Source organism: Oncorhynchus gorbuscha, linkage group LG07 (assembly GCF_021184085.1).
Source record: "Oncorhynchus gorbuscha isolate QuinsamMale2020 ecotype Even-year linkage group LG07, OgorEven_v1.0, whole genome shotgun sequence".
Lineage (NCBI taxonomy): Eukaryota > Metazoa > Chordata > Actinopteri > Salmoniformes > Salmonidae > Oncorhynchus > Oncorhynchus gorbuscha.
Window position 1 is genome coordinate 63,625,954 of NC_060179.1, and position 24,282 is coordinate 63,650,235.

The window sequence follows — 24,282 nt, forward strand, 5'->3', positions numbered from 1 at the left end:
AGATCAGTGTGATTGAGAGAGAAGAGAGAGAGAGAGAGAGAGAGAATCAGTGTGATTGAGAGAGAGAGAGAGAGAGAGAGAGAGAATCAGTGTGATTGAGAGAGAGAGAGAGAGAATCAGTGTGAGAGAGAGAGAGAGAGAATCAGTGTGAGAGAGAGAGAGAGAGAATCAGTGTGAGAGAGAGAGCGAGAGAATCAGTGTGAGAGAGCGAGCGAGAGAATCAGTGTGAGAGAGAGAATCAGTGAGAGAATCAGTGTGATTGAGAGAGAGAGAGAATCAGTGTGATTGAGAGAGAGAGAGAGAGAGAATCAGTGTGATTGAGAATCAGAGAGAGAGAGAGAGAGAGAGAATCAGTGTGATTGAGAGAGAGAGAGAGAATGAGTGTGATTGCGAGAGAGAGAGAGAGAATCAGTGTGATTGCGAGAGAGAGAGAGAGAATCAGTGTGATTGAGAGAGAGAGAGAGAATCAGTGTGATTGCGAGAGAGAGAGAGAGAATCAGTGTGATTGCGAGAGAGAGAGAGAGAATCAGTGTGATTGAGAGAGAGAGAGAGAATCAGTGTGATTGAGAGAGAGAGAATCAGTGTGATTGCAGTGTGAGAGAGAGAGAGAGAGAGAGAGAATCAGTGTGATTGCAGTGTGAGAGAGAGAGAGAGAGAATCAGTGTGATTGAGAGAGAGAGAGAGAATCAGTGTGATTGAGAGAGAGAGAGAATCAGTGTGAGAGAGAGAGAGAGAGAATCAGTGTGAGAGAGAGAGAGAGAGAATCAGTGTGAGAGAGAGAGAGAGAGAATCAGTGTGATTGAGAGAGAGAGAGAGAGAATCAGTGTGAGAGAGAGAGAATCAGTGTGATTGAGAGAGAGAGAGAGAGAGAGAGAGAATCAGTGTGATTGAGAGAGAGAGAGAGAGAGAGAGAGAATCAGTGTGATTGAGAGAGAGAGAGAGAGAGAATCAGTGTGATTGAGAGAGAGAGAGAGAGAGAGAAATCAGTGTGATTGCGAGAGAGAGAGAGAGAGAGAGAAAATCAGTGTGATTGCGAGAGAGAGAGAGAGGAGGGAGTTTGTTCCTGTGTGTGTACCTTTAGTGCACTGCAGGCCGTAGCAGGGCACACTGAGCTTGGCGGTGAGTGTGTGGAAGGCAGCGATGGAGCCCTCTATAGGGTGGACCAGGAACAGCGGGCGCTCAGCACTCTGCACCTCGTTGAGACGTGAGACAGTGGGACCGTCTGGGTTGACCAGCATCAAACTCAGGTCCGACTCCAACAGAGAACGCACACCTCCCTTCTTCACTGGAGACTGACAGGACTCTGGAGAGACGGAGGGAGAGAGAAAAAAAGTACACATAAATCCATGACACACATACGCTTCCTAACTATACAAAGTAATTATTGCTTACAGTGTTTGTGTACACACACACACACACACACACCTGCTGTTCCCGCCGGTTGGCTGGACAGCTCTCGGAGCTTGTTGATGGTGAGCTGTCGGATCTCCCTCATTGCCATGACGATGTCGTAATCGCGCTCCAGTGTCTGACGCACCTCCACGCCCATCAGAGAGTCCAGACCCAGATCAGCCAATGAAGCGTCAGCATTTAGGCTGCTGACATCACGCACACCTGAAAAGGGGACAGGGAGAAATAACCAGGGAGTTACACATGGAATGAAAACACCCAAACCAGCTTCAAATCTATTGATATAAACACAACAGCAGTCCACCCATCAGCTGTGATGGGGCAACTTCAGGAAGAATCTAAAGCTGGTTTCATGCTGTTGGAGGTGTACAGGTGATGAGTGACATCTCTTCCTCTAGTCCTATCCAGTATGTGAGGCACAGCCTCCACTAGGGGGATCTACTACAAAGCAGGACCTATGAGTTAGCCAGCTACCTCGGATAAACAAGCAGAAAAAAAAACTACTTTTTTGGTTCATCAAGAAAGCTAAAACTGACATACAAATGTGTTTTTGTTGTTCAGTCAATTAGATCATGCTCATTTTAAGGTTAGCTGGCGTACTCCTTGATCCTGCTTTCTAGTACGCCCCGCAGGTCTCTGTCTGAGGTTTGTTATAGGGTTAGTTGTATGGAGGTGCATGGGTGATGAGGGATCTACCCAGTATATGAGCGACAGCCTCCACCAGGTCTCTCTGTCCTGTTCCTTCGCTCTTCACCACGCTCCTCTCTGCCAGCACGAAGCTCGACATCACCGGACGCCGCTCGCACAGGAAGCGGTCCAGCACCTCCAGACAGGAAGTGATGCGCTGCGGGAGAGTCCCGCCCACCACCACATCGTTGCCGCCCATGGTCTCCAGGACAACACCCACGTCGCCGATGGCGCCCCACTGGACGGCCAATCCGGGCAGGCCGTCGTGGCGTCGCTGCTCGCACACGCGCTCCATGGCGGAATTGGCATAACCGTAGTTACTCTGGCCGGCGTTGCCGCGGCCACAGCTCACAGAGGAGAAGGCTACAAAGTAGCTGAGGTCTGGACACAGCTTTCTGGTCATCCTAAGAAAGAGGGAGAAAGGAAGGAAAACCTTTGATTACCTTTGACTGCTTTTGGATTTTCTGTTCCTCCAAAACATTGGATATTGACAGATCCTTATAATGGAAAGACTGGTAAATCTCAGCAGAAGTACAGAAGCACCAGGAGGAGTGATCTCTAAGCTAACTGCTATGCATGTGTGTATCGTCTTACCTGTCCAGGTGGAGGGTTCCGTTGTATTTGGGTTTGTTGACATCCAGGAACAGCTGAGGAGTCAGATTCTCCAACATGCCATCCTTCAACACCTGGTACACATAGACAGGAGAAAAAGACAGGTGAGAGAGCAAGAGAGGTGGGAGGCACAGGTGAGCGGGAGGCAGGTGAGCGAGCGCTAGGTAGGTGAGCGAGCGAGCTAGGTAGGTGAGAGAGGTAGGTAGGTAGGTGAGGAGAAAGAGGAGAGGTAGGTAGGTGAAAGAGGTGAGAAAGAGAGGTAGGTAGGTGAGAAAGAGGTAGGTAGGTGAGAAAGAGAGGTAGGTAGGTGAGAAAGAGAGGTAGGTAGGTGAGAAAGGGAGGTAGGTGAGAAAGAGGTAGGTGAGAAGGTAGGTAGCGAGGTGAGTGAGGTAGGTAGGTAGGTGAGAGGTATGGGAGTTGAGAGAGGGACAGGTGAAAACAAAAAGCAACAGTGTATAGGTGGGGGGGGGCGTTACCATGGCGAGGTGGAAGACTCCTCCCACAGGCCCCAGCCTGCAGGCCTCGTTGATGAGTCGCTCCGCCCCCTCCAGGGTGCTGACATCACTGGTGGATACCAGCACCTGCACACCCATCCCCTGCCACTCACGCACGCGCTTCGCCTGGTAACCTAGCAACGTGAACCGACATTAAAAGTGACTGGACTATCACAAACAACAAGTCTGCAGCTAATGTAACACCACAATGGATTTGCTGTTGTGCTACAATAAATAATAAAGTTCTGAGTTCTTATCTCTTACCGTTGCGGATGCCCGATCTGGAGGTGAGCACCAGTTTGCGGGCGCCTCGCTCCGTCAGCCAATGAGCGAGCTCCAAGCCGAAGCCACCCAGTCCCCCGGTGATGATGTAAGAGTGGGAAGCAGGGCAGAAGGTACGGCAGATGGCGGGGAGGGAGAGGGGCGAGCCCACCGCCTGAGTACCACCACCCTTCTCCTCTGAACGCACCTAGAGACACACATTTACATTTGAGTAATTTAGCAGACAATTAGAGGTTGTTAGTGCCTTGCCTAGATTTTTCAACCAGCAAGCTTTCGGTTACTTGCCCAACGCTCTTAACCTCTAGGGTATCTGCCACCACGTCAGACCCAACACACACCAAGTGGATTGTAATAAACCGTCATGTATCAAAAGTATAATAAGTGGTAATAACAGTGTTATAATAGATGGACCGGTCTAAAAGAGAGTTGAGGAGATAGTAAAAGAAAGTGTGAATGAATATGGAAGAGGGGGAGTTGTTGAGTAACTGACCTGCAGCAGGACTTTGCCGATGTGTTTTCCCTGGGCCATGTATCTGAAGGCCTCCTCCACCTGGTCTCTTTCAAACACCGTAGTCCTCAGTGGCTTGACGACACCTCCCACAATGCCCCCCTTCAGCAGCTGGGACACCTCCTCCCACTCCCTGTTCCCCTCCTCAAACAGGGCGTCCAATAGGATCCCATGGAACGCCACGTTCTTCAGGAAGAGAGCCATACCTGAGGGAAACAGGGACTCATGTCAGACATTAGAACAGCTGCAGTGGCACAGTGAGTCAGACACAAAATGGCTGCCATGGAGAGCAGTTGCAGTGCGGTGTACTGACCCAGAGGGGAGTTGTTGGACAGGTCGTATTTGCCGATCTCCAGGAAGCGTCCGTGTCGAGCCAGACAGCGAAGACTGGCCTGCAGCTTCTCTTCAGCCAGGGAGTTCAACACCATATCCACGCCTACATACAGGATACACAAGAACATGTGAGTGAGTGAGGCAAGTTTGAATAGGAGCTGATGTTTAAAGCGTGTCTGTGTGTCTGACCTTTTCCCTGTGTGTGTAGCAGGACGTGCTGTTCGAAGGTGGCGTCTCTAGAGTTGGCAAAGGACTCAGAGGTGAGCTGGGGGAAACGCTCCTGTAGGTAGGCACGCTTCTCTGCTGAACCTGAGACAAAGAACACAGGTTACAGAAAGACATCTACGGCTAAATGCACTGACAATTCTGACATTAACAGGCCGAGTGTGTGTGTGTACCTACAGGTCTCTGGTACTCACCAACAGTAGTGAAGACCCTACAGCGCTGGCTGAGTGCAATGGAGATGGCAGCCTGGCCGACGCCCCCTGACCCTGAGTGGATGAGAACACTCTCCCCTGGGCGGAGCCTGCCTCGGACCACCAGGGAATAGTAGGCTGTGGCGTAGACCACCGGCACCGACGCTGCCTGCTCCAGAGTCCTAGAGAGAGAGAACATAAGTTACTTACAACAATAACTTAGTCATAAAGCTAAACGTCAACAAAAAGTGGAATACTACAAAGCGGGATCTAATTTACAGAAATATTCTGAAAACTTCACTTTTTCTCTCTCCGAAGTATACACTTGAAATGGGCATGGTCTAATCGACAACAACCAAACACACAAATATGTTTAGCTTTAATAGTTATTTCTGGTTGTTTATAAAAGTTAGCCAGATAACTTATTGATGCTGGTTTGTAGTACACCCCTCAGTCTGTTAGTCAAGATCCCAAAACTGTGTCCCTACGAGGTCGTTTGTGGCTCTGGGCCTGTATTCACAAAGTATTGGAATGCTGATCTAGGATCAGTTCCCCCTTTTATTCATTATTATTTTGAAATGCAAAACTGATCGTAGGCAAGCACTTTTACTCAAATGCACTACATAATGTAGGGAATAGGGTGTGATTTGGGGTAGGCGCATTGTTTTACCAGCCATCTGGGATGTCCCAGAGGAAGCGTGTGTCAGCGTCAACGCAGGTGGCCAGGCCTTTAGCAGGCAGCAGCCCCATCACACGCCGACCGCTGGGGTCACGACCGAGAACTCCATACCCAACATGCACTGCTGTAGGGCCAGGTCACCTACAAAGGGAAATCAGATGTGTGTGTAAAAGACAGCGTTCCTTACTGGTATAGCTTCAGAGGCAGTTTCCTAGAGGACATGTCTGTGTGTGTGTGTGTTCCTTACCTGGGATGGCGTCCGGTGGCAGTTTCCCGGTGGCCAGCATGATGTCTCTGAAGTTGAGGGAGCTGTAGTAGACGCGACACAGCTGCACATGGGGGCTGCTCGCCACAAAATGACGGAGGGGCGAGGCGATCCAACGCAGCGAGGAGAGGTCACCACGGGTCAACACGTTAACGTAAGCCTGCTCTGTCAACTCCTCACTCAGATCTGAGGAGAGAATGAGAAAGAGGTATTAAGCTTTGCAGCATGATCAACAGAAGATTTAGAATCCATTATTGTCCAAGATTAACGTTTTAAATCAGCATATTCTTGAGCCTAGGGCTAGTCTGTGACTATCAGAAAATGTAGTGTTTATCATTAGGGAAGCACTTTCTTTTCACTGCAATTTTATCATCAAGCTCCTATGCAATGACTGAATGTGTGAAAGTTCTCAAGATATCTCATGGGGTGTAACTTTTGAGATCTTGCTAGAGCAAGAACAAGAGAGGGGAGATGGTGGTGTGGTTGTCGTACCCTGAGAGATGAGCTGGTGTCTGAACACTCCCCAGTGTCCATCCCTGAACACGTTCATACACAGGTCTCCCTCCAGCACAGACCGCATGGAATTATGGACAGGCTGCAGGGTGGGCACCGCAGAAGATTCACACAGATTGGCTACAAATGCACACCTGGAGAGAGAGAATAGAGATGAGGAGAGAGAAGTACAGCATTAGTCTGACTCACAGTCTACCCGAGAGCAAGATGGAGCGATGACCTTTATAATATATACATCTGTGCTTTTAAAACTGCCAATACCAATCCAATCCTTTCAGATCAAGTGTCAAGGGGAAGAGCCAAGGTTTTTTTTCAGACCAGGCTTTAGTCTCACCGTATGCGGCTGCCCCCGGGCTCCTGGCGTAGACAGTTGACCATGCCCACCACCCCAGAGTGACCCTGGGTAGCAGTCAGCCAGACCGGAGTGTCTGAGGGCTCAGCCAACGTTGTCTGGGGGGGGGAAGAGAGCACTGTAAGGGCTTATAAACACTTATTAATGAGTTATTAACACAGAGACATTTCCCTCACCTTGAGTGTTTCCACCCACTGGTAGTCCATGCTGTCCACAGGCAGGAAGATGGGCAGTTTGCTGGGTAACCGACGGCGACACAGGAATAAGGCAGAGCCATAAAATGACTTCCTGACAGCCACCAAGTTGAGAGACGCATCAGAGAAGGCTTTCTCCCACTCAGTCTAGAGAAGAGAACAATGACAGTATTAGACATCATAGGTAATAAAATGTTGTCACAAATGAGACTATATGTATGGCCAGTTTATGTATCCTCACTCACTAAACACTGACTGAAGCTAATAGTGTAATGTGTGGCCCTGCTTTAATATCTGAAGGGAGGCTGGGGGGCTAAGGATTCATCTGGGTATCAGTTTTCTACTGCAGTGTAACTGACCTGGGAGAGCAGTCTCTGCTGGTTGTTCTGACTGTCCTTGGAGGTGAGGAATGCCACCAACTCCCCCAGCGTCTCTCCCTTCAGCAGGGTGTGGAGCATCACAAAGCCCCCCTCCTTGGCCCCCGAGGCCAGGTTCCCCACCACCACCTCAGCCCCGGCCCCCAGGGGACCCCAGGCGTGGTTACACACCACCAGGTCGGCCCCACCGATCGCACCCCCGGGCACAGGGCCCTGCTTGGGGTCCCACTGGGCTGAGGTGACCCCCATGGCATCCAGGCTGGTCTGGTGGGGGGTCAGGAGGTCGAGGGTAGCGGCAGTGGTGACGTAGTCGAGGCGGAGCATGGGCTGGATGTTAAGGAGGGGCACGGCACGGGAGAAGAGCTGGCCGTCGTTGGAGAGGGCCTGAGGTGGGGCGAGACAGAGCAGGGTTTAGAGAGGAGGGCGTGAGAGCGAGCGCTCATGACCTCTGCTGTATCACATCTTTGTTCTCACCTCCAGGACTTTGATCTTCCCGGGGGTAGTGTTCTCCAGGGCTGTGTCCAAACAGTGTCTGAGGGCTGGGCCATCCAGTAGACCATGTAGCAGGGGGTCCTGGAGGAGACAACCCCTCTCCTTCTCAACAGTCTGCTCCAGCTCTGACCGCAGGTTACCGTTCAGCTCTAGACCACAAAGCAGGGATAGCAGCCGCAGCAAGCCAGGTTCAGCGGACTCAGGGCTGGGGACAGCAGGACCAGACACCTCCCCTAGACCAGGGATGGAGAGCTTAACGCCCTGAGGAGCCAGCTTCTTCTGCAGCTTGTGGATCAGACCTGAAGAGATGCATGAACCAAGGGTCAGACAGAGGGTAATCAATTTAGTACTATGGCCTTTTTAGACTAACAAAATGTCAAGTAATATCTGCCTTCTTTGACATCAGATTTGCAATTTCTCTGTTTACATAGTCTCACGATGTAAGGACAGTCATTCCTTTTTTTTGTGTATGCGTTGTAGAAAGAGAGAATAGTGGGAGAATTGCTACCTATTATAAAAAATATTTAACTGATTTTAAACATTGAATCTGAAAGCAAAATGACTTCCCACTGTTTGGATGATAAAGGTAGCCAACAAACATGAACTCTAACCTTTGCAGTTCTTGAGCTGGTTTCCCAACTTCTCATTGGCTGACAGGCATTCTGTCTCTAGGTAGGGCACAAACAAAAACTCCTCCAGGGTGGGCGGGCTCTGTTGCTGTTGGCGACGCGGTGCCACCGTGGCGTGGAGACCACAGATCTGCACTCCGCCCGCAACAATGTTGTCAAGGCAACGGTTGACGTGAACGACCACGGCTAGGTGATGTAGAGAAGATAGAAAAACAGTTTTTAAAAAACGGCATCCTTAAGTGAGTCAAGACTGTGTTTGTGGTGGGCCTGTGTACATGTTTTATTTCAATACCTTTCTTAGCCTCTCCGTATTCAGTGACCCTCTCCTGGTGGACGGTGGGGTCGACACACACAGAGCGGATCCGCGTTGGCAGGCGAAGGCTGCGTCCTGATAGGCCAACCACGATCATCTGCAGCATGGTGTCCAGGAAGGTCACCCAGTTACCGGTCCACTGCAGCTTCCCACTGTCACCTACAGCCAGAGTCAAGGATAGAGCAGAGGGAAACCAGTCAACCAATAACATAGTACAATCTACAACAAGCCACCATAGCCTACTTAATACTGGGAAGCAACTATTTCATAAAGAGGTTCACAATGGTTTAACTTTTTCTCACACACACACCTGCATTGTTGGACTCCAGGATGCCCTGGAAAGTCTTGCCGTAGTCATAACCACGGAGACGGAGCTCCTTGTAGATGTCATGGGCTGTCAGGCGCAGTTTGGGGTCACCATCATCCCCAGTGACAGGTTTACCAATCTCAGAGTGGAATGAGTCCAGAGCAGCATCCTCCAGAATGCTCACCTTGCCTGCACAGACAGAGAAGTATGGGATAGGTGACTGACTGAGGAGGACCAAGGAGAAAACATGTAGAGTTTATACTCTATTACTATGTCATAAACATTGAATGGTTGTATACACTAGTTGCTATTTAAGCAATAAGGCACCTCAGGGGTTTGTGGCATATTGCCAATATACCACAAACTCCGAGGTGCCTTATTGCTATTATAAACTGGTTACCAACGTTATTAGAGCAGTAAAAAAAAAAAAAAAAAAAAAAAAAATCATACCTATGGTAGAGTCTGATATACCCCGGCTGTCAGCCAATCAGCATTCAGGGCTCTAACCACCCAGTTTATAATATGTAACAGATTGAATGAGTCCATATACACTAGCTATTACCATGTAACAGAGCACATAAAAGCCATCATTTACATATCAAACATGTATCTTGGACGCTTATAGAAGAGTATAAAGTATGCGTACCACTGACAGCCAGGTTGCCATTCTCGGAGACCTCAAATCGACTGGTGGCGGGCATGAGACGCACCTCCAACTGGACTGAACCTGACAGTGAGAAGAGGGGAAGGAGTAAGAGAGAAAAGGGAGCGAGACAAAGCACATTGAAGAAAGGTAATAAATGAACCACAGTAAAAGTTTGACAACCCAAATAGACACCCTTGATGTGACAGACAACCAATGATCAAACTCCTCCCCTCCCTTCGCCGTCCGTCCCTCCCTCACCGGTCTTGGGTAAGATGGTGGCCCTGTGGATGGTGACGTCCTCGAAGGTGACAGGGGTGGTTTCCATGACAACGCCAAGGCTCCTCATCAGGGTCCTCCAGGCCAGTACCAGATAACCCGTCGCTGGGTACAGGACACGCCCGTCGATGCAGTGGCCAATCATATAGTAGTCTGGAGACTCTGGATTCATGTCTGTGGGGAGAGGAGATCAACTATGTTATTGTCTGTGTATTCTGTGTCTATACTGTATCGGTGTGCAAAGCTGTCAAAGGCAAAGTGAGGCTACATTGAAGAATCTCAAATATAAAATATATTTTGTTTTGTTTAACACTTTTTTGGTTACTACATGATTCCATATGCGTTATTTCATAGTGTTGTCTTCACTATTATTCTACAATGTGGAAAATAGTAAAAATAAAGAAAAACCCTTGAATGAGTAGGTGTGTCCAAACTTTTGACTGGCACTGTATGTCTCTCACCAATGTTATAGATGGTAGCTGAGGTGGACCCTCCAGAACCAGCAGGGAAGTCCTCAGCCTTGGGGACGTCCCAGGTCTGGGTGTGGTCCCACTGCACCAGAGGGGAGATCAGAGGGGTTCCCACGGGCACCGGGTACTCCACACATGGGTACAGCTGCTTATTGTCCACATTGATCCTGGACACATAGGAGAGATGCTTGGTATTGAGACATCTGACCCAAATATAGCTTTTTGACATGCATGTTTTAGTTTGTACTAGGGGCTAACAGAGTTTATAAGAGTAAAATAATGGCAAAGTAAGGTGTGAAGGCCATCTTGCAGTATTGTGGAAATAATATGCACAACACCAGTCAAAGCTATGTGTTTAAGCTACAGTAGGTTGAGAATAGAATCAGTTGCATAATGAGGACATCAGAGGCGTGGCCTGTCAGCAGCAGGTACTGACCCGTTCATGTAGACCTTGCCAATGTGAGAGAGGAAGAACTCCAGGTTGTTGGCATGGCCTCTCCTCATCAGGGGCAGGATGGAACACGTGGGCTTCAGGCTGCGCTTCAGGATCGCCTGCAGGGGTAGACAGCGCAAGGTTTCACACAGTAATGATGAGAGGTATGCTGCATTTTTCTCAGAGGTTGGTGTGTGTGTGTGTTTCTTGGGGCTCCCGAGTGGCGCAGCGGTCTCTTAAATAAGAATGTTCTTAACCGACTTGCCTAGTTAAATAAAGGTAAAAACAATTCTATAGCCTGTGTGAGCAGTGTGTGGAGCGGTCTTGAACCCCACAGTCTTATCAGGCCATCCTATGTTTGTGTGTGTTTCTACATTGTGTATACTAACCTGCAGCAGTGCATGTGGTGCTATCTCTACCACCACAGCGTTATCAGGCACCAGGCTCAGGCCCTCCTGGAAGAGGACAGGGCTGACCAGGTTATTACAATGGTAATCTGCTGAGGAGTACAGAGCCAGCGGGCTGTCCCAGTCCTTCTGGGGGATAGATGTACTGATCCACCTGGCAGACCTCTGCTTAGGCTCCTTGATCACCTACAAAGAGAGTGGAGATGGGGTTTCAGTATATTTGGCAGATGACTTGAAATTCTATTCCCAGGCAGGTGGAAAGGAGTCTATTTTTTCAATTCATGCATTTAGTTTCAATTCCTTTCCTGAATTTAATTTTTGTTCTTTTTCTTTTAAGTGTTATGTTTTGGACTGAGCCACAGTCATAAACGCCATCTTACCCTCTTGAGAGCAGCCAGCAGGGCGGGAGCGATGGAGGCCATGTAGTAAGAATGGAAGGCTACACCAGCACTACGAACCTCCTTGGCAAACACACCACTCTCCTTCAGCTCTGATACAAACTTACTCACGGCCTCCTGCATACAGAAAACAAGTGCACCGTGTCAGTGTCAGGCTTTTACAGGACAAAATGTAGCTTACATACAGAATTGGTCTCAATAGTATGGTATTAAAAAAAGGGTGTTTAAAAATGGCGCATTAAGCTATTGATAGATGCAAGGATTTGAACCAAAATGTGTTACCGCAGGGCCAGAGATGGTGACTGTGTCTTCAGCATTGTGACAGGCTGGAACCACACCCTGGGGACACTGAGCCTTACACTCTGCCCATGTCAGCCCTTAGAGAGAGAGCGAGAGAGAGGAGGGTGGGGAGAGAGCGAGAGAAAGTGAGGAGGGTGGGGAGGGAGAGAGCGAGCGAGCCGAGAGAGAGAAGCACAAATGAACCCAAATCAAAGTTTATTGGTGGATACACATATGTTCTCAGGTGCTCCAACAGTGCAGTAATACCTAGCAATAATGGCTGTATGTACATAGGGAAACAGTCTAAGGTGCAGGGTATCTGGCAAAACAAACACCCTCTCTTTTTGGTCCTTACCGACTGCAGCCATGCCCCCAGGGGGCAGGTTAGCCTCCTTGATGGACTTCCCTCTCCAGTAGGCTGCCAGGATAGCCTCACTGTGACTGAGGGATCCGTCTGCATAGCCACAGGCCAGCTCTCCCACACTGTGGCCCACAATGCCGTCCGGCTGCAGACCCAGCTTCTGGAGCAGGTCAATCTGGGCGATCTGAGAGGGGGACAGACAGCGGTTAGTTTTGAGCATACTACAATAATATAAATATTATATGCCTTTCAGCAGACGCTTTTATCCCAAGCGACTTACAGTCATGCGTGCATACATTTCTCACATGCTCTACCAACAGCCACACAGGACCATCTTAAATGGTCATCTTCATGATTGCCTTTGCTATGTCAGAGGCATTGTGTGCTTTTTGTCTGTGCAAATAACAGACAGTAGTCCTATTTCCATAGCTTTTTGGTTTCCGTGCCCCCTCCCCCAACCTTAGGTAAGATGGCTGCTCTGCTGTACCTGTATGGCGGCAAGGCCTACGAAGGCTTGGACAGTGTCCTCGAAGGTGCTCTCATCTGCCTCCATGAGTAGACTGGACACACACATTCCAGTGTCCTTCAATGCTATGTCGGAACGCAAGATGGACTCCCTGAACTCTGGCAGCTGCATCAGGCTGCGGCCCATCCCACCCCATTGGGTGCCCATACCTGAGATACACACACACACACACGTGTTAACACACACCTTTCTCCTAAACCACTGCTTTCATCATTCGAGGTAGAAGTTACCCTTAACCACAGATCCTGGATCACATTAACCCCCAATCCTAACCATTAGGTTGAGGCTTGAATAAACTCTTCTCTCCTAACCCCTGTCTTCTCTCTTACCTGAGCAGATGTACCACAACGGTCTGGGCGTGGCCTCAGTCTTCTGCACCTCTGTGACATCATCCTTGGAGCCAATCAAAGTGTAGCCCCTGTAGGGCATCCCCGCCGTGGGTACCCCAGACACCTCGTTCAGCAGACACAGGAAGTTGTCATCGCCCGAGTGTTCCTTCCCCTTGCTGAGGAGGGCGGAGACAGCCTCCTCTGTGCGGCCGCAGGCCTGGAGGAGCCTGGGTACTTGAGAGGACACGGAGGGGGTCTTGGGGGGCACTTTAAAGCTTTTTGGTGTGTTTAAACCAGGGGGGCGGAGGATCACGTGAACGTTAGAGCCGCCAAATCCGAAAGAGTTGATGCCAACGATGCCACCACGGACCGGTATGGGCTCGTTGACGACGCGGAGGCGGCCGTCACTAAGGGCAGGGATGTCGGTGTTGGGGCTGTTGTAGTGGATGTTGGGAGCCCACACACCTCGCTCCAGAGACAACACAACCTGGAAGAGGGGGAGAGCAAGAGAGACAGGGAGAAAAATATAGAAGGAGAGAGAGAAAGGGAGAGATGGGGAGAAAAATATGGAGGGAGAGAAAGAGACAGAAAGAAAAGTGTGTTAGTGCTGGGCTTGCCTGCACATATTGGGACTTTAGAACACTTTTTTGTCCTGTATGGAGGTTAGCCCAGACCATTCCAGTTCTTACCTTGGCCAGCGCGGCCAGGCCAGAGGCAGGCTCTGGATGGCCCATGTTGGACTTGGTGGAGCCAATGAGCAGTGGGTCACGCTTTGAATGACAGAACACACTGACAATGCCATTCACTTCCTGCGGGTCGCCGACCTGGGAGGAGAAAGGACGGAAGTCACCAGGTGAAACAAATACTGAGGGAACCAGATGTATCAGGGGGAGGAATGTGACAGAACACCTTCCACAGAACATTACGTTATTGGGTGTGGTGGTGATATGAGCCAACAACAATGAATCAAGTGTTGTATGTGTGTGTATATAGATAGATAGGTGTGTGTGTGTGTTCACCTTGGTCCCGGTGCCGTGGGCCTCAATGTATTCCACCTGGTCAGGTGTGATGTTGACCTCCTGGTAGAGAGAACGTACCAGCCGCTGCTGCATCTCACCTGAGGGGAACGTCACACCTGGGAAGAACACACCAATCAATACATCACTTCATTTAAACAATTATTTTGTAGCCATTCAGATTACTTTTAGGTAATTTGGTATAACAAATGTCACAGACGTGCACTACCACGAGTGGCTAAGAGCGGTGAAGGGTAAGGTTGCCCGTGGACGCTGATCTCGAGTCAGTTTAGCATTTTCCACACTAATGGTAAAGGCTAGGGGTGATGAGGGAAAGCTGATCCTAAGATCTGTACCTTGGGAAACGTCTCCCCGGAGTGGCTAAGAGCTATGTCACCTTAGTCATCCACTTCAAATTTACTGGTAAATACTGCAGGCTGGTATGCTGTGACTGGATCACCAGTCTGGGTGTGTGTTTATTGTTGTGTGTGACAGAAAGACAAACTGGGCAGAGCAGAGTGAGGGAGGGGCATGGGAGTGAAGTGTGGTATTGAACATCCTAAAACGTGTGTGTGTGTGTGTGTGTGTTCCAGTGTTACACTCCAGAGAATGTGTCTCCTCTTCAGCTAGGTCGTATATGAACACATGCCTGCAGTGCTAAGTGTGTGAGGAGTGATTGGGGGAAAGGTTAGTGTGTGTGTGTGTGTGTGTGTCGATTACACCACATTAATGGGTCTACATTTCAAAAAGAGTTGTATCTGGCCGGGTATTAGCTAGATTACACCACAAACACAGATTACAGGGGTTCTCCACGGGGACGTCAGGAAAACACAGATTACAGGGGATCTCCACAGGGACGTCAGGAAAACACAGATTACAGGGGAGCTCCACGGGGGCGTCAGGAAAACACAGATTACAGGAGAGCTCCACGGGGGCGTCAGGAAAACACAGATTACAGGGGATCTCCACGGGGGCGTCAGGAAAACACAGATTACAGGGGTTCTCCACGGGGGCGTCAGGAAAACACAGATTACAGGGGTTCTCCACAGGGACGTCAGGAAAACAGATTACAGGGGATCTCCACGGGGGCGTCAGGAAAACACAGATTACAGGGGAGCTCCAAAGGGGCGTCAGGAAAACACAGATTACAGGGGATCTCCACGGGGCGTCAGGAAAACACAGATTACAGGGGATCTCCACAGGGACGTCAGGAAAACACAGATTACAGGGGATCTCCACAGGGACGTCAGGAAAACACAGATTACAGGGGAGCTCCACGGGGGCGTCAGGAAAACAGATTACAGGGGAGCTCCACGGGGGCGTCAGGAAAACACAGGGTTTTTAGCTGCCACACTGAACGTGGATCTTTTTGCCAGCGTGAGCAAAGCCACTAATTTATCAAGTGTTCCTGTGCGTGAGTCACAAGTCAAATTCTTGAAAATAGAACCAGAGTAATTTTACGCTGAGTAACACAAGCCTCTCATGGAGCCATGCTGCGTATGCCCAGGTTTCGTTTAAATTAGTGTCTCACGTTAGATAAAAGTTACGCATCTAGTGTAGCGGGCCTGTTACATTGAATAGAGACAAGTGAAAATAGAGAATAGAAAAAGTGGTGCTATTTCTCCAAGGGGTGCGTAGTGGGTCAGTGAGGCCTCACAACCTATTGGGCAATAGGCCAAAAGACATTATGTGAAATGCAACTGAATTGTTTCTCCACAAAAATAACTTTTCTACCGAGCTACTGCTTGGCATTTACAGTACAGGACACTTACGTAAGCCAGGCCACACATTGGTGTGAGAAATATAGTGGAAACCATATGCTTACAGTCATCAAATCCTTATAGATCTGGGGAAAGTTAAGGGGTAGGGGCTGGAGATTTATATCAGACCAGGAAACAGTCCTAGGTTTGTGAGGTCTGCCTCAGTGCCTTGGGGATAGGAGCTATGTCAAGGGTTTCATTCCAGACAGCGCAGGTGCCCCCCGTGGTGTGTTATATAATGGGGTGTCAGCTCACCCTGCTCCTTGTATCCATCAGTGTTGTTACCAGCGTTGAGTATCGTGGCATACACTCTCTTAGCCATGGAACGTCTGGTCAACAGTACCGCCACCGCAGCCTCCGAACGGCAGTAACCGTTTCCTGGGGGAACACAGAGAGGAGCGCACCAGGAAGTAGCGTTAATGCGCTTTCAGGGTCGGACCAGGAAATAGTGCTGCTGTATGTGGGTGTGCTTTCAGCATGAGAAGCATTTTATCTTCAACATTTAGTTCTGTACTTTGCAAATTTTTTGAACACGATCCAGGCCTCTCCCTCTCTTACCTGAGGAGTCAAAGGACTTGCAGGTTCCTTCCGGACTGAGCATGCCCAGCTTCATGAACTGCACAGAGGTGTTTGGCTTGAGCAGCAGGTTGACCCCGCCCACCAGGGCGGCGTCACAGTGTCCGTGGCGAATGGCGTTGAAGGCATTCTCCAGAGCCAGTAGGCTGGAGGAGCAGGCGGTGTCGATGGCTGTGCTGGGGCCTGGAGGGACAGAGAGAGGAGACAAAACTCAGGAGACTGTAGCGTTAGGGATAGATTAAGACAATTGATACCATGTGACAAAACTGCTTGAGAGAACCCACTGCCGTGTTAGATGAGATCATACCGTTGAAGTCAAAGAAATAGGAGAGTCGGTTAGCGAACATGGCACGCTGGCAGCCCGTCATGCTGTATCCTAGCAACTCCTCTGGGTCTCTGCTGAAGGCCTCGCCCGCCTCCGAGCCGCTCACTCCGATGTAGACGCCTGTCCTGCTGCCACGCAGCTCCGTCGGATTCAGACCTGTACACACACACAAACACACATTACACCAATGAATCTCACACACACACAGGTCTACAAAAACTTTAAAACATTAACTTTGTGACATGTGGGTAATCTAATCTAAATGTGTGGATGACAGGAAGAGTAGCTGTTGTGATCGTAACAGCTAATTGGGATCCAAATAAACAAATATATTTGACTTGGTATCTTTACACAGTTTTCCCAAATAAAATCTACTCATCCATCCACCCCTCATCACCCCTCTCCTCACCTCCGTCTACAATGGCTTCGTAGGCGATCTCCAGCATGAGGCGTAGCTGGGGGTCCATGGTGTGGGCCTGTTTGGGGTGGACCCCAAAGAACGCAGCATCGAACCGACTGATGTCCTTCAGCTTGCCGTTCCTCTTTGGAAGACCGTACAGACCTGGGAATGACAAGTGGAGCATTGAGGGATAAATAACCGGATAACTGGGTTTCCCCAGGCAGCATGTGTTCTACCTGTAGTCACTAACTTACTGGATAACCTGGATAATTCCCCCATGAATGTAATAGTGAACATATTCATTCAAGTAATCATTTTATACACACAATCTAAAGCAGGACTACTCCTTCCTCTCAGTAATTCTATGCAGACAGCAAACAAGGGCCTTTCCTCTCCTCCCTCATTTTCTCCATTCCTTTTCTCTCCTCGCTCCATCCCTGCTTTTCCCACCTCTCCTGTGGTGTGTGGTCTTAGGGGCGCCGTTCGCCCGGAGCCTTTTAGTACATGAATGCGAGCTTTAGCTGGTTGCCAGGCACTGACTGATGAGAGGTGCTATTCACAGAGAGAGGAAACAGAGGAGAGAGAGCGAGAGAGAAACCAAGCAAACGAGGGAGTAAGAGAGCGAGACAGCTAGGAAGGTGAGACGGGGCTAAGAAGAAAAATATGGGGAGAAAGGCAGACAGAGAGAGAGACCGAGCAAGAAAGAAAAACTGAGTGAATTAGGCAGAGCCAGAAAGAGTACGAGAAATAAAGAGGAAGGAGAGAGAGAGAAGCTAAACAAGACAAGGAGTAGCAGTGCCAACAGCCCAGCACCTCAGCCAGGTGGTGAAAAGCAACAGCAAGCAGAGCAGGACAGACACTGACAAGACACCTTCAGCGACTACAGAGCACCCCTTACACATCAGAGGCTCATCGTACAGCTAACGGCTACCAGCGCTCGTTTGGGTTCATGTGGGTTGTGATCAATGATGTGTATAGCATCTGGATTAATGATGCTATGTATCGGCCATTGAGAGGGTTCGAAGCCACATTGGCACTCCATAGTAGGAGCAGTCCTCCATAGTAGGAGCAGTCCTCCATAGTAGGAGCAGTCCTCCATAGTAGGAGCAGTCCTCCATAGTAGGAGCAGTCCTCCATAGTAGGAGCAGTCTGGAATTCTACAGTATTTCAAATAAATTGACAATATTAAATGTATTCAAGTATGTTTTTGTTGTAGTGGGGACAAGAACATTAGTTATAAAAAATTTAAAAAGTGTGTTAGATATTTTTTGTTTAGCTCACATAATCAAAAATTATACAGAGTATAGAAAACATGAACACCTGCTCTTTCCATGACAAGATGAATCCATGCGAAAGCTATGATACCCTATTGATGTCACTTGTTAAATCCACTTCAATATCAGTGTAGATGGAGGGAGACGAGTTTAAGAAGGATTTATGCTCAACAGTTCTGTGTGGGAAGCATTAGACTAGCATCACTGTGGAACCCTTTTGACACCCTGTAGAGTACATGATGAATTGAGGCTGTTCTGAGGGCAAAGGGGCGGGGGGGAACTCAATATTTGGAACGTGTTCCTATTGTTTTGATGAATGCCAAGATGACGGCATGGTGGCTTCAACACAGCGCCCCCCATCAACCATCTAGGTGTATATAACTCAGCAAAAAAAGAAACACTCACTGTCAACTGCATTTATTTTCAGCAAACTTAACATGTGTAAATATTTGTATGAACTTAACAAGATTCAACAACAGACAAACCAAGTTCCACAGACATGTGGCTAACAGAAATTGAATAATGTTTCCCTGAACAAAGGGAGGGGGGGTCAAATGGCCACCAGCTGCATTAAGTACTACAGCGCATCTCCTCATGGACTGCACCAGATTTGCCAGTTCTTGCTGTGAGATGTTACCCCACTCTTCCACCAATGCACCTGCAATTTCGGACATTTCTGGCTGACAGGCCCTAGCCCTCCAATCCAACAGGTACCAGACGGGAGAGATCCGGGCTCTTCGCTGGCCATGGCAGAACACTGACATTCCTGTCTTGCAGGAAATCACACAGAGAATGAGCAGTATGGCTGGTGGCATTGTCATAATGGAGGGTCAGGATGAGCCTGCAGGAAGGGTACCACATGAGGGAGGATGTCGTCTTCCCTGTAATGCACAGCGTTGAGATTGCCTGCAATGACAACAAGCTCAGTCCGATGATGCTGTGACACACCGCCCCAGACCATGACGGACCCTCCACCTCCAAAATCGATCCCGCTCCAGAGTACAGGCCTCAGTGTAAAGCTCATTCCTTTGATGATAAACGCGAATCCGACCATCACCCCTGGTGAGACAAAACCGCGACTCCTCAAAGGGCACTTTTTGCCGCAACGGTGGGTTTGTGCCCATAGGTAACATTGTTGCCGGTGATGTCTGGTGAGGACCTGCCTTACAACATGCCTACAAGCCCTTAGTCCAGCCTCTCTCAGCCAATTGCAGACAGTCTGAGCACTGATGGAGGGATTGTGCGTTCTTGGTGTAACTCGGGCAGTTGTTGCCATCCTGTACCTGTCCCGCAAGTATGATGTTCGGATGTACTGATCCTGTGCAGGTGTTGTTACACGTGGTCTGCCACTGCGAGGACAATCCGCTGTCCGTCCTGTCTCCCTGTAGTGCTGTCTTAGGCGTCTCACAGTACAGACATTGCAATTTATTGCCCTGGCCACATCTGCAGTCCTCATGCCTCCTTGCAGCATGCGTAAGGCACGTTCACGCTGATGAGCAGGGACCCTGGGCATCTTTCTTTTGGCGTTTTTCAGAGTCAGTAGAAAGGGCTCTTTAGTGTCTTAAGTTATCATCACTATGACCTTAATTGCCTACCGTCTGTAAGCTGTTTGTGTCTTAACGTCCGTTCCACAGGTGCTTGTTCCTTAATTGTTTATGGTTCATTGAACAAGCATGGGAAACAGTGTTTAAACCCCTTACAATGAAGTTATTTGGATTTTTACGAATTATCCTTGAAAGACAGGGTCCTGAAAAAGGGACGTTTCTTTTTTTGCTGAGTAATATATATCTATGAATGACTGACTGACTGACAAACGGGCCAGTAAAGACTGGAGGAAGCATTCAGCATTCTACTCATTAACCTGCCCACATTGATGGTGATGCAAAAGAAAAGTATAGCTAACCAGGTCATGCTAGGAAATGCTAGGCATGTGGTTGATGTAACATTCTGTTTACGGTGTAGATTACACTGTGATGCAAGGTAGCTTGTGTGTCAGTCAGATTTTCAAAGCTTGTTGTGAGTCCTTTCAGAGTTCAAAGAAACAAATAAAAACCGCAACATGTCTGATGTTTATGGGTCATAATCACATCCAGGTCATGGAAAGGTCACGGGGGCTCACCTGGCTTCCACCGTCGGTCATCTTCTGTTACCATGTCAACCCCATTGAAGAGGTTCTCCCAGAATTCCTCGAGGTTGTTTGACTCAGGAAGCCGGCCCGATATCCCGGCTACAACAATCTCCTCCATCCTGGGAATAAAAGGGCTACTGTGGGAGGAGAAGAGTGAGAGATTGGGTTAGATGTAGGGTTGAGAAGATACCAGTATCACGATACTTAGAAGCAGGGATTGACATAAAAGGGTTGTCCTATCACCTGGGGCAAGTGAACTAAGCAGTCATGCAAGTTGAGCATGCTCTGAGGTTTCCCCCAATTGGGCAGGTTAATTGTATGTATTTATTTAAGTGAAACTACAATGATTTCCAGTAGTCTAACTGATATTTCTGGTTCCTCCCCATTGTTTAATGTGAAGACTATGGCAGTTAGGGTAGATCAACCTTCTCTGAGAATTTATTAGACTGATAGCAACAAAAATACAAAGATGTTCAGTGCGGATCTGATTCCTTGTCTATGTGCAGGCAATATATAACTGTGTGTGTGTGTGTGTGTGTGTGTGTGTGTGTGTAAATAGGGAATTAGCATTTTCGGACAACCAAAAACAATGTCACCCAGTCACATTTGTTTACTTTCCAAGCTATAGCACACAATATTTGAAAAAGATTTGAGTCTGCTTCGTATTGTTTTTGTTGCCATGAAAAATAAAAAATGAGGATATAGGCTACTCGTATTGTCACAATCCTAGTTAGAGGTTCATTTCGTTTACCCTTTATTTATGCACATTACTGTAGTTTCTTAAACAATAACTGGTGCACTATGGCAGCAGAATAACAAATTAGAAAACTACAGCCTGAGAAAATTGTGAACTAAGTAGGGGAGAGAAAAGGACACCGAAAGAATTCAGAGAAATAAAGAAAGAGAGTGGGGGGTGGCAACATAAGTCTAGACAAAACGACCCTATGGGAGAATTCCCATTCCCCACAGAAACATTTAATTGCTTGCACCCACGCTTTGACAGACAGTAGCTTGCGACTGTCAACTCCCTCACCCCCGCAAGGGGTCTTACACTGACAACAATAGATTTTGACTGCTTGACCAGGCAGCACTGAATGGGTCTGTGGAAACGAGCCCCGAAAGCCTCTTTAGCACAAAGTCATGCTCAGCATTATAAAAAAGGTGCTTTCTAGGTCAACCAGCCAGTTCACCTCAGGCGACAGCAGACTGGGCTGGGAAGCAGAGATCTGCATCTGATTAAGAAGAGAAGCAGAGGAGATACTCAGTGTGTGTTCATGCTTGTGTGTAGTCGCAGTGCATGAACAGTAGTGTGAGAGTGAACTCATCATCCAGCTCAGAACCTTCGTTCCTGGGCCAGGCCATTCCGTGCAGGCCAGCCAACCAATGACACGGCAGGGGAGGGGCAAATCAGTTTATCCCAGTTCACTGATCGATGCAGTGAAGCTCTCTACTCCAAGTTGTAGTTAACGGTTCCCTAATTGAACACAGCCGCCTACTGTTAGCGCCCTCACACAGGGCAGGGGCACCAACACAATACAGCTGGTGGAACCGAGCCCCTACAGTACTGATGACCCCCTAATAGGAGTGTTACAGCACTCCTCGCTCTTCAAACCTGGAAGGCTACAGGGCTTTTGTTCTGGTCCACATGAATTCAAATTACCACGCACTTCATAGGCTAAAAGGCTATAGGTTTGTGACTGTTCCACTCGATGTCATAAGGTGAATGCACCAATTTGTAAGTCGCTCTGGATAAGAGCGTCTGCTAAATGACTTAAATGTAAATGTAAATGTTAACTGGGATAGAACAAAAGCCTGCACAGTGCACACCCTGTGGGTGCATAGGACCAACATTGAAGAACACCTTACAGATTTAAAGTAAGCCCATCGGATAGTGAGCCAGTGTGGGCCTACATCACCACCACTCTTAATTGGTTAACTACGTTAACTCACTGTCCGATGGGCTAACTAAATCTGTACAGAGACAATAAGGCAAACTAGGGACTGCACGCTCCGTTCCTCTGTAATGATAACATCATGCTATTGGTTACTTCTTACGAACCCAATCCCAATCGTGTCTTTTATACTGTTAAGTTCAAAAAGGTGCCATTAATACAGGTAACGAATGGAGGACAGAGGAGCCTCTTAAAGAAGAAGTTACAGGTCTGAGAGCCAGAAATCTTGCTTGTTTGTAGGTGACCAAATACTTATTTTCCACCATAATTTGCAAATAAATTCATTACAAATCCTACAATGTGATTTTCTGGATTTTTTTTGTCATAGTTGAAGTGTACCTATGATGAAAATTACAGGCCTCTCTCATCTTTTTAAGTGGGAGAACTTGCACAATTGGTGGCTGACTAAATACCCCCCCCCCCTGTAATATACAATAGGGTCATTTCATAACCCCCACCATCTCAGATTGTTCCAAAATTGTTTTTGTAGTTAGAAACTAAAAATTTTCAGGAATGCTACATTACTTTGTTGAAATATAATTTGATGCACCCAAATTGGCCCTTTATTTTATACGATTCATATAATACATAACATCGGATTTGGGCCATAAATCTTCGTAACAATGAGTAAGACATGAGGAATCCAATAAAATGATCAAAAGCCACCCATGGGGGGGGGGGGATTAGCCATTGAAGTCGCTTGCATTATTTACCTACATTCTACAAGCCTAGGGCACGTTGTCAGGTAAATACCTAGCTAGGAGAAGACTAAAGTCTGAATACCTAGCCAAGGATAAATACAAACCTGTCTAACTCGAAAGTGTGTAGTAAACATGGAAAGAGGTTATGTCATTTCAGGCCGAGATCATGTTTGTTAGTGCTGCCTTGGAACAAACGCCTGCACATCTGGTATTGTTATTGTCTGAGAAGTCAGCTTCCTGTGAGCAGTGGCCATGCATCTGTAAGACTATCAGGATGTCATAGCAGGGGTTTTTAAACCATGGCAGTAGCAAATTGAGTTAGATAATTGTTGCAGATGCATCATGGTTATCAATCTGAAGGCTAAGATGCCTTGTTTATGGCACAGTGTCTTATTAAATTTTCACCTGAAATTTGAACATTTTCACACTAATTACCAAAATGTGTCCAGATTAAATTCTCAGGTCAATTTATACAATTCTACATTAGAAAAGCCAAATTTATTTGAAAAAAAAAAAAAAAATACAAATTATATATAAACGCATACGTTGCTGTACTGTCCATGAATCATACAAATTGTATACTAGTTGAAGTTTACATTAAACAACAATATTTATTACGCAAAAACACCATCTGTGAACATGTTCTCATTACCCTAAAACTTTTTCAAGTTGCTGTAAAAAATGTTTTTTTTTGTAAATTTGAATTCACATTATGCATCATCTAGATCATCATCGTCCTTAGACGAGCACAAGTTTATTGAATTTCTTCACTTATATGCCTTCAGAATGAGGATCTTATTCTCAAACACCCTCTTTACGACACTTGACCGTCTCATTACCAAAATTACAAAAAATCTCAAATTGGAAAAAACGTAAAGAACCATTACCGTACAAACTTGCCATCTATTACTTGCAACTTGCTCTAAGGGGCTCTTATCAAAACACACATTTGTCGTTAAGACATAAATTTTAGGTCAGTTTAGGTAACGAGAACCTTCATTTCGGTAATGATAATAAATAAATTCTAATGTATAGTCAATGGGTGTGCTGGTAACTAACGTCAGTTCTGTGATTAAGTAGGAGTGGTCAAGAAATATGGGTGTATAAACCACATTCAATATACTTAAAGCATAAAGAAAAAAAGGCACCATCAGATTAAGCC

General features: G+C 47.6%; 1 protein-coding gene across 1 annotated transcript in view; it reads right to left on the minus strand.

Moving 5' to 3' along the window:
* LOC124040220 (fatty acid synthase-like) overlaps positions 1-24,282 on the minus strand; it is a 42,759-nt gene that overhangs the window by 16,415 nt on the left and 2,062 nt on the right. The window contains 38 exon segments of the mRNA XM_046357184.1: positions 1,076-1,303; positions 1,426-1,614; positions 2,107-2,501; positions 2,692-2,783; positions 3,186-3,337; positions 3,468-3,672; positions 3,976-4,199; positions 4,307-4,429; positions 4,516-4,635; positions 4,746-4,924; positions 5,413-5,521; positions 5,524-5,562; positions 5,669-5,872; positions 6,179-6,333; positions 6,534-6,649; positions 6,728-6,892; positions 7,105-7,506; positions 7,597-7,913; positions 8,226-8,429; positions 8,536-8,715; positions 8,867-9,052; positions 9,510-9,590; positions 9,768-9,959; positions 10,247-10,422; positions 10,692-10,807; positions 11,078-11,281; positions 11,476-11,610; positions 11,776-11,870; positions 12,128-12,317; positions 12,621-12,808; positions 12,989-13,475; positions 13,678-13,812; positions 14,008-14,123; positions 16,020-16,142; positions 16,323-16,523; positions 16,648-16,821; positions 17,075-17,227; positions 20,459-20,604. Coding sequence (XP_046213140.1) covers positions 1,076-1,303; positions 1,426-1,614; positions 2,107-2,501; positions 2,692-2,783; positions 3,186-3,337; positions 3,468-3,672; positions 3,976-4,199; positions 4,307-4,429; positions 4,516-4,635; positions 4,746-4,924; positions 5,413-5,521; positions 5,524-5,562; positions 5,669-5,872; positions 6,179-6,333; positions 6,534-6,649; positions 6,728-6,892; positions 7,105-7,506; positions 7,597-7,913; positions 8,226-8,429; positions 8,536-8,715; positions 8,867-9,052; positions 9,510-9,590; positions 9,768-9,959; positions 10,247-10,422; positions 10,692-10,807; positions 11,078-11,281; positions 11,476-11,610; positions 11,776-11,870; positions 12,128-12,317; positions 12,621-12,808; positions 12,989-13,475; positions 13,678-13,812; positions 14,008-14,123; positions 16,020-16,142; positions 16,323-16,523; positions 16,648-16,821; positions 17,075-17,227; positions 20,459-20,604 — 6,896 coding nt within the window.